The 19,626-nt window shown below is 39.0% G+C and overlaps 1 protein-coding gene across 1 annotated transcript in view; it reads left to right on the plus strand.

Moving 5' to 3' along the window:
• The window catches only part of CLVS1 (clavesin 1), a 233,043-nt gene that overhangs the window by 99,175 nt on the left and 114,242 nt on the right, over positions 1–19,626 (plus strand). Inside the window, exons 3-4 of the mRNA XM_006154776.3 lie at positions 12,765–12,935; positions 13,131–13,305. Of these exons, the coding sequence (XP_006154838.1) occupies positions 12,765–12,935; positions 13,131–13,305 (346 nt within the window). The remainder of the gene's footprint in view (positions 1–12,764; positions 12,936–13,130; positions 13,306–19,626) is intronic.

Raw genomic sequence — 19,626 nt, forward strand, 5'->3', positions numbered from 1 at the left:
CCTCTTGATTGCAAAAGTGATTGCAGAATATCACTGAGATGGAGGAAGCTCAAGAGAGTAAAATCTTTCAAAGCAATGTAGTACTACAGGATGGATGTTTTCTTAAAAAACCTTCTCATCTTACTGTCCAATTTCTCATCCTGAAAGTGGTTTTATGGTTTCAGAGTCAGACAAGTTCAGGAGAAAAAATATTTCCATTTCAAGTAGTGACTAGCATATTACCATAAACCCAGGGCAAGATCTATAAATGCCAATTAAATTCCATTGGAAGTGATAGTGCCACCATCCATATCAACTCCGCCACACCAGGGAGAACTTCTGCTGTTTGTTATCCCGCCTAGGCTGATAAGATCTGAGCTCCATACCTAGGACTCAGTAAGTCTTTATGGGAGAATAAATGCATAATCTGAGAAGTGGTATTTGTGTGTGTCATGCTAGAAGGCACCAGTTTTTGCAGGGTGTGTGTGGGGGTGTGTGTGTGTGTGCGTTCTCCATCATGAACTGGAATCACTCTAAGTCACTCATCACACAGGAAGGCTAAGGTATCTGACAGTCCACCATCTGTTTTGGTTTACAGGTATAGAAAAGCCCTGGCATGAAGTTTGCTTGGAAATAGATTGGCCAAAATGGAAGGCTTAAATCAGTGCTTCCTTAGCTACGTTAACTGCTTATTTACATTCTTGACCCTTCCTTGTTTTCACTTTTCTGTAGCTCTCTAGGCAAGAGAGTTACCAGAATAGACAAGCATGAAATTAATTTTGCATACTCGTTTAGTAATGGGTGGAAAGCTCATAGCTCTCTTCCATTGGGGGTGATTTTATTCATTGTAATTCTTCTGTTGCTGCTCCCTAGAGACACTGGCTCAATCCCTATCCAGAGAGCTGAATGAAACAAGCCTCTTCCCCTCTTGCATTTCAGGCTGACTTGAAGTGGTATTTGGTGGTCAATTCTTTCTCAGTGGACTGAGTCTTGTGATATACCTACCTTTCTGTTTAGAATCCTTCATCTATCATTTATTGTTCATTGTTCTAGACTGCCATTTTCTCACTGACTTCATTCATGCCCACTCCACCTTATGTGCACACAGGCATGGCCCTCTTCTAAATCAAAATCAAATCTGAAAGCCAAGTCTCCTGGTTTCTGTGGGACGTAATAGAAAATGTGCTTAAGGACTCAGCAACGAGCATGAGAGCTATTGAAGAGAAATTTACCACTAGTGCTATCAGAGTAGGTTTTGTCTGTGTTCAGTGTGTTACTGCTTCAAGGCAGACTGGGAAGCGTGCCTGCCTGCCTTCACCATGACCATTTGTTGAGCATATACTGTGTATGAGATCCGGCTGAGGCCACAAGTTCAAAGCAAATAATCTATCACACTTTCAGCTTTGATGGAGATAGTCTAGGCTAGAGGAGTTAAGTATTCCTTTGTTATGAATAGCAGGAAATACTCTCTCCTGCAGACATGGCACCTGCTTATGGTGGTATTTCATCCGATTTGAGGGGTAGAAACACCTACCTCACCAAACCATGTATATCCAAGCACTCCTTCGGCAGCCCCAATGTCAAATAACATTAATATTTCTAGTAACGTGTGATGCTTGCTGTGCAAGAACTAGATACAATCGTGGCATCTCTTTCTCACTCCTTACCTGACACAGTTGGTCTGGCCCTTACTGACCACTGTCCTTCCTATCTCTTCACACCCTTATCTGATTGATAACTAAGTCCTGGTCACTATACTTCAGAGTGTTTCTCCTACCTCTGTCATTTTCAACCAGTTCTCACCAATGTGTTGCAGTATTCACCTAAATGGAGTGCTTGGCTCCAGTCGGCTGCATCAGCCCCACATGGTCGTTGCTACTAGTTTAAATCTTCCTGAAGAACAACTGCCATTGTTCACTCCTCTGCCTAGACAGTAATTTAACCAGAAAGCGGAAAGAGGGCAGATCACAACCAGATTCTGACCTTATTTTTACCTTCCTTTGCATTTGCCTGATGGCAAACTCGCCATTGCAGCCAAAACACGGTGTCTACGAGCTCGGTTCTCACTGTTGCAAACGTGGCTCTGTCTGTCTTTTCCTGTCTATGATCACTGTCTAAACTTTCCCGTTCCTTGTGACACAACTTAACACTTTCCAAATCTCCCAGCCAGAAGTGATCTCTCTTCCTTGTAACCCCCAAACATCTTACAAGGTCTTGGACTTTCTACCAAATATCATATTTGCTTATGAAATTATGAAGACCGCCATGACCATCAGCACCATCTATGGGTTATCTAAGCTGGCTTTTCTGCTAAGACATTATCTCACCTTATTATTACCAGTTAGGTTAGGTGCCAAGATCCTCCTTCTACAGATGAGGAAACTAAACCTCAGGGAGAAAAAGCAACCTGCTGATCACATGGCACAGCTGAAACTTGAATCAGTGTCTGCCTAACCTGAAATGCTAAGTTTTTAATGAATATGCTTCTTTGCCTTCCATATACACATTTTTAATGTCTACTGGTTAATATTACTAAAAGAATAGTTTTTAAAAAAAGCAGAAATACTTTTTATTTTATGTGACTTCCACAAAATAAAGCATCATTAAATTTCAAATAAATACCCTATTGACTCTTTAGTCAATTCCAGGTACTTCAAATATTTAAAAAGAAGATATTTAATAGTAAGAAATTGGGTTACCTGATAAAGTGAAAAGGTAGATTCATCTGATGTTAATTTCATTCCCTTAAGTTCTTGGGAGAATGTAGAAGCACCTGACCTAATGAGATAAAATATTGGTTTTATTTATTCAAACCATTTCTTTATTGAAACCAAAGAACTAAGTGGAAGGAACGTAATGTCTCAGGGATGTAACCATAAGTGGTGAGTTATTGTGTACATGCACACACAATGGTTTATACACTTGTCCTCCATAGCAACACAAAGACGAATTTTGACATTAGGATTAGAATGGTTTAGTTTCAAGTGTCATTTTAAATAGTAGGTATGAATATTTTGCATTCTGGAGTCTGTATGCGAAGATCGATAGGCCCGCCAGAACTGATGTGCAAAAACACAGCCTCTTATTTCCAAGCTTTCCTTGAAGGAGAAAACAGTCTTCCCCATTTTCTCCACTGTTTTCACTATAGTATTACAAAATCAAGGTCTTTTTTTTTTTTTTTTTAAACAAGAGCATTACCTATGTGTTCTGTACTCAGTGAGCAATGGCTGGATTTGAGGTGGGTTGGGTAATGGATAACTCCCCAGTATTCTCATTTATTTATTTATTTATTTATTTATTTATTTATTTATTTATTTATTTATTTTGGCTTTTGCTGTAGGGCATGTGTGCTTGCCAGAGAGAGACAAAGAAAGGGAAAGTGAGAAATCACCATCTCCTCCCTCCCCTTCAGCCTTCCCTCCTCCCTCCTCACTTCCCCCCACCAGGGGAGGTACCCCAATCTCTTCTCCTCTCTGGGTTTTGGGCACACATGCACAAGTGCCCATGAGCATGATTTTCAAGCTGCCAGGGAGTTGAACTGCAGTTGGCCATGGGAGAATCGAGCACTTTACCTACCACACGACCTGCTGGCCCACCAATAGTCTTTTTATGCACTGTTGTTATACATGTTAGAGACAGACAAACATTTGTGATGACCCTAGTTGTTGGGTTTTTTTCAAGATTGATTTTTGCTATACAGTGTTTGTACTCACCAGACAGAGAGAGATGAAGCGAGAAATCATCCCCTGGGGGGGGATGGCCATGCCACAGTCCCTTCTCTTTCATTCTCCTCTTGGGATTTTGGGCATGCATGCATACACACCTAGTATGAGTTTCAAGCTGCTGGGTCAGGGACTCTAACCCTAGTCAACTATGTGGGAGTCCAGCAACGTAATTATTATGCCATCCGCTGATCCTGACTCACTGTTTTTATAAGATAGATACTCTTTTGTTGAGGTTCTGAAACCTAAACTGAACTTAAAATTCAGAAAGCAAATGAAATATTGTAGTTTGCCCTTATCTAAAGCTCCACATACAGGAATTGGTCTTGAATGTTATCAGATATTTGAATAGTTTTCAAACGTTATTTCTTTTATCTGATGCTTTAAAGGTCAAGTATTCTCACATTACAACTAATACTAACTCAATAGACAGCAATCATTATTGTGATATTAAAATAAATTATATTCTTATGCTGTCACAAATCCAAAAACCTTCTGTGCTTATCAGGATAGGATGAAATTAAAAGAGATGAAAATCTGCTTGCCAGGTTGTCTTGTCTTTTCTTCTTTATTTCCTTCTCTCTCTTTCAATCCCTTTCTTCTTCCCTTCCTCCTTGCCTCCGAGGTACTCTCTTTGCTTCCTTCTTTTTCCTCTTGAGAATACGAGCCTCATTAAATCAAATGAAGCAGAGTCAACTCTTGGCATCTGTTCTCTGGATTTCTATCCCTGCTGAGAAAGGTGATTATCTAATTCGAGTTTCCAACTAACATTCAGGGTAGTATCGCTAAGAGAAACTTCTCGTTAATATTAATTCTGGTATAGCAAAGCCAACCATTTTTTGTTAGCATCTTCCTTGAACCTAGTATTCTCAGAATGCATTTTTCCATTGATTTTCCCATTAACAAATAAGGATTTATTTGCCTAGGAACAGGATAAAATGCCAGATAAAACCTGCATCACACAGGAATTATTAAACCTATTTAGGAAAATGTATCACCTGAATTCCTGTTCTATACCATTTTTTCCCAAGATCCTGAGATCAAGAAGAAAAGAAAATAGGTTTGCTTGAACAAAATATAGTTGCATTGTGTGCACATCTCATTGTCCTGCTATCATCACCACCATGAAAAAAAGTGGAACCGGGACCAGCAGTTAACGTAATGGCTATGTCGCTGGACTCTCACGTAGTCGACCGCGGTTCATGTCCAGGACCCCATGGCTTAAAACTCACGCCGGGCACTTGCGCATGCGTGGCCAAGATCCCGAGAGGAGAATGGAGGAGAAGGGATTGCGGGGTGACCATCCCCTCCGGGGGGTGATTTCTCGCTTTCTGTCTCTCTGTCTGTCTCTGTCTGTCTGGCAAGCGCTCGCGCCCTATAGCAAAAACCTCTCCCCCCCCAAAAAAAAAGTGGAACCAAGAGGGTATCCCAATAAATACTGCTTCTTATTGGGAGAGTCACAAAGCTTCTGTGCACATGTTATTTTGCATAATGCTGGCAACAACTCTGCACATGAAGAAATAGGAAATAGATCCTTGCTGAACTTCAGTCTTCTATGAGAGGTTTGGGGAGTCGCAGAGCCGTGAGTTAAGCCTGGTCACCTTCCCTGACGTTCAGTCCCTTTTGCCACTATTACGAAAGAAGGTTCTTCCCCTTTTTAGAGACAAGACTCATCAAAGAAGATTCAAAAGGAGCATATGTCACCCCCTTGACTTAGGCATCATTATTAGATAAGAGGCAAAGCATATTCTGTAACTACATGAACCATACCATGGTTACTTCAGTAATTAGCTTTGAAAGACCTTTTACATGGAATGAAGAGATAAAGAAATAGGACCAGATTCAACGCTTTTGCACTTTCAACTAAGACGTTGATACTAGGTAGCAGACTATCTACAAAACAATTTTTTGTTTTACGGTCTCCTTCAAAAATTGCCAAGAAAAAAAATTGCAAATACTTAATATGTGGGACCAGCAGATGGCATGATGATTAAGGTGCTGGACTCCAACACGGTCAACTGTGGTTCAAGTCCTGGAACTGGAAGCTTGCTTTCCAACTTTCCTTCTCTCTCTGTCTCTCTCTTGTGAGTGCACATGCTCTACAACAAATTAAAAAATAATAATAATAAGTAAAACTAATAAATAATTATTTTTAAAATACTGAGATCAAGAGGCTTCAAGAGAAAGCTAACCAAAGACTTTAACTACCAATATGAATGAAATTTTTGCTGCAGCATAAAAAGGAATATAGGATTATGCACTGTGATTTCAGAATTGACTACAAGGCTTCTCCTGCTGCTTCTGAGATATGGCATCACTTGCAACCTTATAATAGCTTTATAGAGATATCTGATCACGTAGAGTCTCCTTTTTTAAATTTGCATCTAACCCTGGCATCTAGGTTCCAGGATGTCCACTAAAAATTCAAAGTCCAAACAAATCACTTGTTAAAACTCAAGTACCTTTTCATGAACAAGAGCTTAGCTTTTTCCACTATTTTGCATCTCGTTTGTGTTACATTGTTGACTTAGATTTTTAAAGCCTCAGGTAGTGATGTTGGGTGCCCAACTCATAAAAACAACATAGAATCTAAAATTGAGTCACTCTTCATAATCTTCCATTGCTCATAGTATAATAATGAAATCTCTGTAGATAAACCATTGCTAAATCCTACTTAAGGAAACATACTTTTTGGAGAAAGAAATTTCAGTTTTCTATTTTCTAGTAATATAGTTCTTTAGATTTCATTGATAATTTATACATATTATACATAATATATTTTAATACACATTATTCCATTTACATTTTATTATATATATCACACATTATACTTATTATCACATTTGAGCTTATACTTATTAATCTATAACTGATATCATCCATAAATGACTACATAAATGCTAAGCAAATTATAGAAAAGAATAAAAAAAAATAAATATCCACTTGTTATCTTTCAGTTCTTTTTGATATTAGTACTAAAATATTCTGATAGTAGAAAAAAATAATTTGATTACAGGAAATAAAAAAATAATTTGTTTTTCCTCTAGGTTATTGGTGTTAAATAATCCATAAGCATAAATGAGTTAGTAGAACAAAGAAATTCTGGATGTGTCCTCTGTTTTCATTTCCACAATTTGTGTGAAGTGGCTGAAATGTGTATGACCATTTTGATTTGCTTAGAAACCTTGTTTGAACTACCATGGAGACATGCCGTGGCAGACTACAAACTCCAGTGGGCACTTTTTAAAGAAATTGATAAATTTTTTATTTACAGCAATTTTAGATGTGCAGAATTATTGTGAAGATAGTGCAGAGAGTTCACCTATATCCTGCATCCAGTTTCCCCTATAATTAAGATCTGACATCAGTATAGTGTATGCTAATAAACCAATATTGGCACATTAGCATGCACTAAAGTTCATCCTTGATTCAAATTTACTTCATTTTACTTAATGTCTTTTTTTTAATCCCAGGATCCTATCCAAGATAGCACATTGCACTTAGTCTACAAGCCTCCTTAGGCTCTTGTTGGCCATGACTGTTTCTCAATCAGATTTTCCTGTTTTTGATGAACATGGCAGTTTTGAGGAGTATCATTCAGGTATTTCGTAGAATGTCCTTGGTTGGAATTTGTCAAGTGTTTTTCTAATTATTATTCTGGGTTCATAGTTTTGGGGAGAAAGATCACAGAGGTGAAGTGCCCATTTAGCACCATAGCAAGGGTAAATACCATCAGCATGATTTATTGCTGGTGATGTTGACCTTCGTCACCTGGCTCAGGCAGTGTTTGTCAGATTTCTCCAATGTAAGGTACTCTGTTCTCCCTTTCTATACTGTACCCTTGCGAAGGAAGTCATCATGCTCAGGCCACACTTTAAGGAATGGGGAGCTATACTCCACTTCTTGGAGAGTAGAATGTCTACATAAATTATTTAGTGTAGTGTGTATTTTAAATTTTAAAAAGCTAGGATTATAATACACATTATTCCATTTACATTTTATTATATATATCACACATTATACTTATTATCACATTTGAGCTTATACTTATTAATCTATAACTGATATCATCCATAAATGACTACATAAATGCTAAGCAAATTATAGAAAAGAATAAAAAAAAATAAATATCCACTTGTTATCTTTCAGTTCTTTTTGATATTAGTACTAAAATATTCTGATAGTAGAAAAAAATAATTTGATTACAGGAAATAAAAAAATAATTTGTTTTTCCTCTAGGTTATTGGTGTTAAATAATCCATAAGCATAAATGAGTTAGTAGAACAAAGAAATTCTGGATGTGTCCTCTGTTTTCATTTCCACAATTTGTGTGAAGTGGCTGAAATGTGTATGACCATTTTGATTTGCTTAGAAACCTTGTTTGAACTACCATGGAGACATGCCGTGGCAGACTACAAACTCCAGTGGGCACTTTTTAAAGAAATTGATAAATTTTTTATTTACAGCAATTTTAGATGTGCAGAATTATTGTGAAGATAGTGCAGAGAGTTCACCTATATCCTGCATCCAGTTTCCCCTATAATTAAGATCTGACATCAGTATAGTGTATGCTAATAAACCAATATTGGCACATTAGCATGCACTAAAGTTCATCCTTGATTCAAATTTACTTCATTTTACTTAATGTCTTTTTTTTAATCCCAGGATCCTATCCAAGATAGCACATTGCACTTAGTCTACAAGCCTCCTTAGGCTCTTGTTGGCCATGACTGTTTCTCAATCAGATTTTCCTGTTTTTGATGAACATGGCAGTTTTGAGGAGTATCATTCAGGTATTTCGTAGAATGTCCTTGGTTGGAATTTGTCAAGTGTTTTTCTAATTATTATTCTGGGTTCATAGTTTTGGGGAGAAAGATCACAGAGGTGAAGTGCCCATTTAGCACCATAGCAAGGGTAAATACCATCAGCATGATTTATTGCTGGTGATGTTGACCTTCGTCACCTGGCTCAGGCAGTGTTTGTCAGATTTCTCCAATGTAAGGTACTCTGTTCTCCCTTTCTATACTGTACCCTTGCGAAGGAAGTCATCATGCTCAGGCCACACTTTAAGGAATGGGGAGCTATACTCCACTTCTTGGAGAGTAGAATGTCTACATAAATTATTTAGTGTAGTGTGTATTTTAAATTTTAAAAAGCTAGGATTAGGGACCAGTAGATGGCATGATGGTTACATCGCTGGACTCCCACATAGTCGACCATGGTTTGAGCACTGGATCCCAGTGGTGTAAAACTCATGCCAGGCACGTGTACATGTGTGCTCAGGATCCCGGCAGGAGAATGGAGGAGAAGAGCTTGTGGCATCATGGCCATCCTCCTGGAGGAGTAATTTCTCACTTTCTGTCTCTGTCTCACTGGTAAGCACACACACATCCCATAGCAAAAAAAAAAAAAAAAAAAGCAAAAAGCTAGGAGAATTCCACAAGTCAAGAGTACTGTAAATAAAAAAGAGGAAAAGGATGAGGAAATTCATAAGACAAAACGAAGAAGTAAGGAAATTAAGGTAATGATTGCAGCTAGGGTGAGGACTAGGACACCCTTCCACAGGGTAAAGCTGGATGACTAGAGACACACTTCACTCAACTTTCTCCTGTCCATATAATTACTTTGGAAAAATGAAGCATTTGAAAAATTTGGAAACTATAATTAAATGCATAAGCTTTTTACTTTTCTCCTAGGATCATCTCATGAATAATAGTCCCTTCGATGCCAATACCTATCTTACAAAGAGGTTCTGGTCTCCAAAATGCACAGAATGGTTTCCAGGTTTCCAAGCAGAACTCAGTGTCTGTTTTTGGATGTTGGTAAAAACAGATATATGATTCTATATCTTATTTAGAGGAGTAAAATGAAATAGAGAGTAAGTGATTAGCTCAAAATCTTCATTATTAATGATTTCTGGCTTCATCACTTAACTAAAAGTGCTCTCTAAAAATTTCCCAAAGATCTGCTTGTTGTCAGATAATGATTACTGCTGTTGTTGTTTTTCTTCCCTTCCTTATTCTCCTTGTTCTTTGTGTTGCATTTGACTTTGTTAACAACCATCTGATACTGGATAGCTCTTGCTGTGTAACAAACCATCCCAAAACTCAGCATCTTATAAAAGCAAACATTGATCGAGTGCTGGTGGCACAGACAGTAGCATACTGATCTTCAGTGCTGGAAACCCTGTGGCCAGCAATAGGTTCAGTTACTGAGTTGACCTACAAATACACTTGGTACACGCATGTTCAAGATCCTGACAAACTGGCAAGGGGATTGTAGCATGACAAACCCTGTCAAGGATGCCTGTATCTCTTTTCCTCTCTTTTGTTCATATGCACATATCCTCTTTCTCATGAACAAAAACAACAAAACACTTAAGAAAAAACAATCATTTGTTATTGCTCATGCATCTGTAGGGGCAGCTAGAGTTTATCTAGGCTGGTTCAGTTGAGTGGCTTCTTGTGAAGGTTTGCTGGTGGAGTAGGGAATCACTACACTGTGTATGTCTCTTTCTCCCATCCTAGTGGTGACATGACAATAGCAGAAGAATAAGAGATTAAGTGGTAACATCTGATGTTCAGGCTCAGAACTGGTACCCTGTCAATTGTCATATCTGTCTACATGCCATTGGTCAAATCAAGTCACATGGACAGGGATGGAAAGCTAGTATGTGGATGCAGGGAGGTGAAGAGCTAGAGCCAGGAAGGCAGTACAGTAATCTATCTGACCTTGCTGCTACTGCTGCTGTTCTTTTTCTTCTCCTTCATTTTAATACAATACTATCTTGATTCAAATCTCTCCTTCTGTTTCTTTAATTCTTCTTCCTTGCAGGTCCATACCACACGGAGGCTTTACCTCAGGCCCAGCCTTTCAGTCCTGATTTTCTCCATGTTTGTGCTCTTCCTAAGAAAGCTTATCTAAGCTCACACTTCCTGACGCCCCAATGATCTTTTCTTGTTACTGTTGGGCATTTCAATATTTCCATTTGATTTTGTCTAGACTCATAATTTTCAGGCTCATACTCCACTTAAATCCATGTTTCTTCCCACTACAAAGCTTTATTTCTGAAAAAGAGTTGGGTCTTTAGAAAGTTGCTTTGATGTGACTGTAGAGGCAAACACAAACCAAATTCCCAGTGAACACTTGTCCTACATTAACAGGAAGAGGACATCTCTAAAAATAAAAAGGAAATCATCTGAAAAACACCAGTAATGATGAGAAGAGTATTAAAAACTATTTTTCCTGTGAGAAATGGTTAAAATTACCAATAATTTTTATTTTTTTATTTATGAGTGAGCATGTGCAAGAGAAAGAAAGAGAGGAACCCTCAACAGGGTTTCATCACAACTCCAGTTCATGAGGGTCTTCAGTGCATACACATAACATGTTTTAGACGGGGCATCCAAACCTACCATCTTCCATGTGACCTCCAGCACTACTGTTTAGTATGCTACCACCGTAACACTAAAGCTGAGCCTAAAGTTAATAATCCTTTTTTATAATCAAGAAATTATATAGGGTGTCATGACTACCATGTTTAGATAGTTGAAAGCATGGGGTGTGAGAAGACCTGAGGTTCTTCTACATAGCAGAACTACTGTCAGTAGGTGCACTCTGGGAGGAAAATTTTAGTTTTTGATATACATAATTTTTAGTAAGAGAAACTGTACAGAAACAGAATGGGCTATATTTCTCTTTTCATTTGTGTCACTTCTCTCTCCTGCAAGACCTTGCTTCCCCTCCTCCCACTTGTCCATCGAGACATTATTCCCCTTTGAAGACTTATCTCAAGCCTTCATCTCTCCATAAAGTCTTCTCTGACTACTCAAATTTTATCCATCCTTCTTCATTTATATTGCTAATCTTGCACTCTAGCCCAACTAAATTAAGAGCTCTTTGAAAATAGAAATAGGACATATTAATTTGTAAGTTCATGCATGAAACACAATACTGAGCTTGTAACAAGCAGCCACTAAATTCTCACTGGTTTAATATTGGATCACAGATTTCCTGATGCCTAATCTGGAGTCATTAAGCTTGGTTAGAATTTGAACCAGATTGGAATGCTCAAGAATGTGATTATTCCACACTGATTTCACAAGAGGACCTGGATTCTGATTTTTATGAAAGCCTGAAGTCCATAGAAAGGATTGCTACCAGTTAACCATGGAAGGTTGTATTTTCCTACTTAACCAAAAAATGACACTGAATTCAGAGATCTTCTGAGAGCTGAGACTTGTAGCTCAAATAATTTGCTGGGTGAAATAGCTGAGTTAATGTGACATCATTTCTTTATGCCTGGAAATTATTAAAAACAAAAAAAGATCAGCTTGTGAATGGGAAGGTATGATGTGGAGGAATACACACAACACTGGAGAACTGTCACTCTGGTTTGTATTCAGGTCTGCCTGTTGTCATAGTTACTGATGTACTCAAAGCAATTTTCCTTCTGAATCACACTCTGTAGACTTTCATTGAAAATAGGCTGTTCTTCCTGCTTTGTTTTCCTCTATCCGTGAATTAAAGCTAAAAAACAGCATCAGTTGCATGGATGTTTTTATACTCATAGTAAGAGTTTAAACATAACGGGGATAAAAACAGGTTTAACAAAAATTAGTACTGTTAATTGTAGTCTCAACTTCCTAGCTTGGCAATGATTTGTTCAACACTTAGGTACTGGGCACACAACTATGATGACATCCCAGTTTCTGCCCTCAAGAACATCAGAGCTCAGAGTTAGGCAAGGGATTTATTTCAATGAAATGCAATCAGTGCTGTAGTGGAAACAGTAAGAGAGTCATGGGAACACAGAAGAACGACAGCTTATTAAATTTGGGGTGCTGGTGGGGTCAGATCAAGAGGAGGTATCCATCCTGTGAGTCTTAAAGCATTGTTCCTGGGAAGTTTAGCAAATGTATTTTCTGTCGTTCTGGGTACAGGACCACGATTACTTGCAGGCTCGGCTCACGAAGCAGTGGTGTAAGGTGGCCATGCTGTTTGTGCAATGTGCTGTCACCTGCTAATATTCACACACTGCTCCCCTTTCTGCTCTGGCCACAGGAACTCCTTCACAGACATCCTCCGCGCCATCCTGCTGTCCTTGGAAGTCCTTATTGAAGATCCAGAGCTTCAGATCAATGGCTTCATTTTAATTATAGACTGGAGTAATTTTTCCTTCAAACAAGCCTCCAAACTGACACCTTCAATCCTTAAACTGGCCATTGAAGGCTTGCAGGTATGTTCAATGAATGTACAATGCACCGTTGTGTGCAACGTGTCCTTTTCTCTTACTGCAACCGAAGTAAAATTTAGGATGGAAGGGAAACCTGGATAAGATGCATCTGTGATTACTCCGTATTTTTACCTCAGCCTGAGTTGAGATGTTTGAATATTCACACACTGCTCCCCTTTCTGCTCTGGCCACAGGAACTCCTTCACAGACATCCTCCGCGCCATCCTGCTGTCCTTGGAAGTCCTTATTGAAGATCCAGAGCTTCAGATCAATGGCTTCATTTTAATTATAGACTGGAGTAATTTTTCCTTCAAACAAGCCTCCAAACTGACACCTTCAATCCTTAAACTGGCCATTGAAGGCTTGCAGGTATGTTCAATGAATGTACAATGCACCGTTGTGTGCAACGTGTCCTTTTCTCTTACTGCAACCGAAGTAAAATTTAGGATGGAAGGGAAACCTGGATAAGATGCATCTGTGATTACTCCGTATTTTTACCTCAGCCTGAGTTGAGATGTTTGTTTTTTTTTAATTAGCCTTCATTTTCATTAATAACCCTAAATTACTGGTACCACAGGCACAAATTATCTACTGTAGCAATAATGAATAAAGCTCAGAGATATTCGGTTTAATTCATCTGAGAGCTCACAAAAATTGAAACAAGGAAACATCTGCTTTATGAGCATGTCCTATATAGGGGTGTCATGGGGGCTTTCCAGGATTTCCAGAAACATTTTTGTGCCCCAGAAATGTACCCGATGGATTGTCATTTCCCAGGGTGTAATATGCTGCAGTGTTAGTGCTAAAGTTAAGCACTTCGGTACAAACAAAGGAAGCGGATGAAAGTCTACCCTTTGTTACTATGAATATGGGGGGGGGGCGCTGTTATGCTGCAGAGATTAGGGTGGTCAGTCTCTAGGGTCCCTTCCAGCTTTTAAGGATCAGAGATTCTCTGAAAAGTAACTAACTCAGAGAGGCAAGGCACTTAGCTTGTTGTAACACATGACTGCAGTACAAAAGGAGGAGATTAAGTATCAACATAGATAACATTCATGTCCCATCTTAATTTCATATGAAGATTGACTCCTAATAGATGACAGTTATATGTGACTTTGTATATATCACATATGGACATAATTCTCAGATCAACAGAATGGTCCCTGTGGTAGAGTAGATTCAAGGTCTTCAAAGTCCAAGAATAGGAGCCATGTGGGGCCAGTAGGTGGCATGGTAGTGAAGGTGCTGGACTCCTATATAGCCAACTGTGATTCGAGTCCTGGACCTGGTGGCTTGCTTTCTCACTTCCCTTCTCTCCCCCCTCCCTCTCTCTATCTCTTTCTGGTGAGTACACATACCCTATAGCAAATTAAATAATAATAATACATTTTTTAATTAAACAAATAATTCTTTTTTATTGAGTTGTTTTTTTTGCATGCATGCATGTATGCATGCATGCACTCGCTAGTGAGAGACAGAAAGCAAGATATCACCCCCACTCCCCAGGAGGGATGGCCATGCTGCAATACCTTCTTCTCCATTCTCCATTTTCCTCTTAAGATTTTGGGCATGCACGCACACGTGCCCAGTGTGTTTTAGGATGACCTGGGAGTCCAGTGACATAACCATTATGCCATCTGCTGGTTTCCAAATAAGTAATTCTTAAAACAAACAAACAAAGAGTCGTGTTCATCACTTATTATATTCTAAGGCAATAAGGACATGGTGGGTCTGATTTAACTATGGCTTATTTATATTTGGCCCCTAGCAAATAAGTAGCACCTAGTGGCCTTTAAAATAAATGTGTGTTTATTGAATGAATCCTATTTTATTAAGCTAATTTCGCATTTCTCACAGGAGACATAGAGCAGATGTTTCTGGATAAGAGCAGCAAATATACATTGTTCCCAAAATGCCAAATTGTCATAGGTAGTGACATCATTCAGTGTATTTTGGGGTACATTTTATTTTTAATATTACATTTAATCACAAATATCTTCACAGTGTATAACAATTACTTTTTCAGCATGATTAGCACACATATCAGTCAAGACAAAGCATTACTATACGTCATCATCAAATGGCTTTACTTTTTTTTGTCAATTAAACATACTTTTTTCTTTTCTTCCCCTGTTCCCCTCCATCACCCACCCTTGTATTACCCCATCCTTAGTATTTCTAGTATCTACCATTGCCCTCCCTGCTACTATACCTTCCAAACTTTCAGTTTCTGCTATAGAGCACAATTGATATATATTGAGTGGGGACATACAAGGTCTGTCGTTCATAATCGAACTTGCTTCACTTAGCATGAAGTCTTCCATATCGGTCCACTTTGTATCAAATGTCAGAATTTCACTATTTTTTATGGCTGAGTAGTATTCCATAGAGTACATATGCCACATTTTTTTTCAATCTAATCGTCTATTTTTAGACATTGTGATGTCCTAGTGATTGTGAATAATGCTGTAATAAAAATGGATGTGCAAGTATTTTTCCAACTGAGGGTTTCTATCCTTTGAGTAAATACCTAAAAGTAGAGTTATTGGGTCATATGGTAGTTCTGTTTGTAGGTTTCTAAGACTTTTAAAAGATGCTTTTGCATATTCAGAGCACACACAGCATCCTGCCTTGCCTTAAAAATCTCAGCCATAGATTAGTATGTTCTTTACTATCAATCGTTCTTTCTCAACTCTAACTCCTCTCTTCCAACCTCCTGTTATCTAAACCTCTGAATATCTGAGCTCTCTTTTCTTACGGCATTTATCAAAATGAGTTTTAAAGCAAGCTTTAAGGTTTATTTCATGCCCTGTAATTATGCTGACTATATTTCCAGGAATTTTTGTACACACTTCATGTAATCTTATCTTTCTTAAAAGAGATCATTCATTACATGTGTAAGTAGCTGTGAGTCAAGGTTTTTCTTTTTTCCTTTATAAGGTTCTTTTTGCAGAAGCCAGAAAAAAGAAATGTCCTTTATCCGACCCTGTGTTCTAATTTTTCTTTCTGAAAATGTGCAGATTACATAACATGCCTCTTGTCAACTTCATCAGGTTAATGTGGGTCTTACTGAGTCAATGCATGTACTGTGTTTGATTTGGTAAAGCCACACATAAGTGTAAGCCATTCTTGAGAGGAACTCTAGGTGACCTTCTGTGTGGCAAGGGGGGACCCTACTACGCCTTTACTTGTCATGGGCCAGGTGCAAGATGAATTCCACAGCGCACTATGAAAAGGAGCCCCTCTGCCTGCAGGAGGAAATTAATGGCCTCAGGGATACTGAGCCATCAGGATACAGCTGATATATCCCAATGGATACATTGATGATATTAGCTCTCCATCAAGGATAGAGATGCACTCATCCCATGCATTCAGCTTTCTGTCTTGGCCACATTAAAGAAGTTATTGGGGTTATTCTTCAGGCCCTGGCCAGTCACTGACAGCTCCTCCCATCAGACTATCCTCTCTCTGGCTTTGGGACATTCTCCTGCCATGAGCAACCTACCACTAGCTCTCCGTGACCTCCCTTCACCTCAGGGGCTGTCTCCATCTCCAGATGGCCACTAACCCCCTCTGATACCTTGGGGAAAATCTATAACTGTTGTTAAGCAGAATTATCACTTTGTGGTCACCAGTGTTGTGCAAGGAGGTCCATTTGTCAACCGTGAAGGTTCTAGGTTAATTTCGCAGACTTCTGTAAAAAAAAGGGAAAGCCATACAAGGCCAGCATCAGTGAGAGAAGTCTTGCCCTTCCTTTTCTCCACACGTCCTAAGAGTCCAGGGCATCTGCTGCGCAAATGGGACACTGCAGGGGAGGGAGAGCCTGTGTCCCAGCATAGGGAACTCACATTCTCTCCCGTTGTACCTTTTGTTGTGCAGGTGTGGGAAAGTGGCATTGTCAGGGGATAATTAGACCACCTTTATGCTAAGCCATCTGGTCTGGGGTTTCTGCTGTTTATAGATGTTGCCTAGGGTTACCTGCTCTTTAACCCCTGGAGAACTTGGGGCCCTGAGAGATGACAGTTCTCTCTCCCCGACACACACATGTAAGTAATACAACATATCCCAGGGGGCACAGGGCAGTAGAGATCATACCAGGTAGCCCACTCTCAGGCAGTCAGAGTTTAAGGTCATTTTTTGTCTATCACAACCTGATTCCCAACCCCACTGAGTTTTAGTCTTATTACCTCGGTTCTTGGTTCTTCACAAAGACAGGTGGAGGGGACCTTCAAATACTAATTGTTGTGGGTTGGGTTCTTCCATTACTAATTGCTACGTGATGATTCTCTGGGGAGAAGACTCAGACATGGAGGTTAACTTGCAGGGGATTTTATCAGGGAGAGCTCTTAGGGTCAACACCTGTGCAAGGGAAGCTATGGGAGAAAGTTTGGCAGTGGGAGAAGTTAAGCTAACATTTGGTCATTTCTACTGAAGGCTTAAGGCTTTCTGAACTTGGAGTGACCCTTCAGAGCTGTCCTCAACTGATCAAGAATCTGGGTCTTCATATCCCCTCATTGTGTAGTCACTGTATGCTGGCTGCCCTGGGCAAGGGTTGTGAAATTGACCAAAGTGGGTGTTTTCAACCCAAAAGAAGCTGTTATCTAAGGACTTCTTCATGGCTACTGTCCCGGCCACAGGGACACAGTATCAGTGTATCTACTGCAGTAAGCAAAAGATGTTTGGAATATCCCACAACACAAGATCAAGGAGCTTCCCTATTCTGAATCTGGATATATAACTGTTGTTTTCATGGTCACCCATATTCCCAATTAACCCCAAAGTGAACGTAATACCAAGTATACAGAGGTGATGAGCACTGGAAGCAAACAGGTAATGGTCTTTGGGGGTCTATCAGCTATATATCTGTCCTTTGAAAAGACAAGAAATACTGCCTCTGAAAACAATCATCAAAAAAATGGCATGTCTGTAGAACTTTGGTTATGCACTTTATAGGCTGAATGAGTAAATTATTAAAATAATTACATGGAAGACTGCTCTTTAAGGGATCATTGAAGTTTACATCAAAAGTTACCCTTTATCACAAGTCATGATACACAAATAGTATTTGTACTAAACAAAGGATCTTTGAAAAGTGTGTGGAAAAATAAAATTAAAGTACATGTTTATTTTGGTTCAAAAAAAGTTTGGCAATTCATGTGTAGTTTTTTTAATAATATATGTTTTTCATGAAATTTGTAAAGTCTCATCCCCATATATTCCTTCTTTTAGAGCAATGCTTGGAGAAAATATTATCATTTAAGGTATTTTTACTAGTTGCTTAAATATTCTATGAATATCTACTCAAAGATCTTTAGTTAAAATATAAATTTTGGGAGTGCCTAGAGTGATTTCTTCCTGATATCCTGTTTGATCTTTAAATGTGGTCAATAATGTCTTTAAAAAATCCATTGTGTCTGTTTATTAAAATGTGTTTAAATTTTAATCAAACTTAAAGTAATATTTATGTCACTATTTTAATATAACACAGCATTAGTCTCAATTCTGCAGGGGATATCTGGCAGAATAAGCTGAAGTTCTGCTCTTGAGCTTTGTAATTCTTCCAAAATCAATTTTTGGAATTATTTCTTCTAAATCACTGCAATCCTGCCATTGTAATCAACACACGGTATTTATCAATGTTCAGCCAACTCAGATACTTAAAGCACTTATCCTGCCAATCTTTGACTTAGGAAGGACTATAGCTTTGTGTCCTGTAGGCTGTTTCCAAAATATTTGGTTCGTTCAAGGACCCAGATACTTGCTGTGGATTTAGAGAAAGGCCTGTCTCTCACACCAAGGAGATCCAGGCAACGTTCTTTTGTTTTGTTGGTTTCTTCTTCCTCATTTCTGTGCTCCTGTCATTCTCTGGCCAATGTTGAAACTGTACCAGTTCATTTTAAATCTGTTCAAAGTGTACTATGTAGCCCTTTTTTGTTGTTGTTAAAGATGTTTTCATAATATTTATGTCAAACTTTGATTCGAACTCTCCCAAGAGCTCTGAGCCTATCTAATAGAAAAAGAGGCCTATTGCTTTTCCAGCTCTTAATCCTGTGATGGGGAATTAGGAGTATTGCTTAGAGATGGGCAATTGCCCACCACCTATTTCCTTAGTCTCTCGTTGGGTTAAACCCTTCTAGGCCTCAGTCCCATCTCTCAGGCTTCCTTCCACATTCTATGTTTTACTTCCTTTTCTGAAATATATGATATGTTCATCTGTCCTTAGAGAATCCAAAGTACCACATTCCCCTGAAAAAGCAAGAACCAAGTCTATCACGTCAATGGGCAGTGTGAGCTCCTCCATGTAAATGGGTGGATCATGATGAACAGTTTGGAAAGGCGGTTTGGGCCGATACATTCCAAGTTAGTGGTAGATTCACACTGACTCTACAGTCCGTATCTCAGACATGCTGCATGATTACTTACGCATGGTATATTCCTTCAATATAAAATGTGGGTCAGGAGTTCTTTTTTCTTTTAAAGCTTATTTTTTTCATGACCAAGGGAGACAGAGCAAGAGAGAGAGCCATGCGCAAGAAGGTCTTTATGCAGCAATCTACACTCAGCTTCAGTTGGCCTAGACCATGGGCACTCACCCACATGCCCCTTTTGCTGGGGGGATCCCGGATGAGAACTCAGGATCTTTTCAATGTAGGTCTAGTTGTGTTATCAGTGTGCCACCCCTTCATTCAGGCA

Source organism: Tupaia chinensis, unplaced genomic scaffold, assembly GCF_000334495.1.
Source record: "Tupaia chinensis unplaced genomic scaffold, TupChi_1.0 Scaffold000421_1, whole genome shotgun sequence".
In the NCBI taxonomy this organism is placed as follows: domain Eukaryota; kingdom Metazoa; phylum Chordata; class Mammalia; order Scandentia; family Tupaiidae; genus Tupaia; species Tupaia belangeri.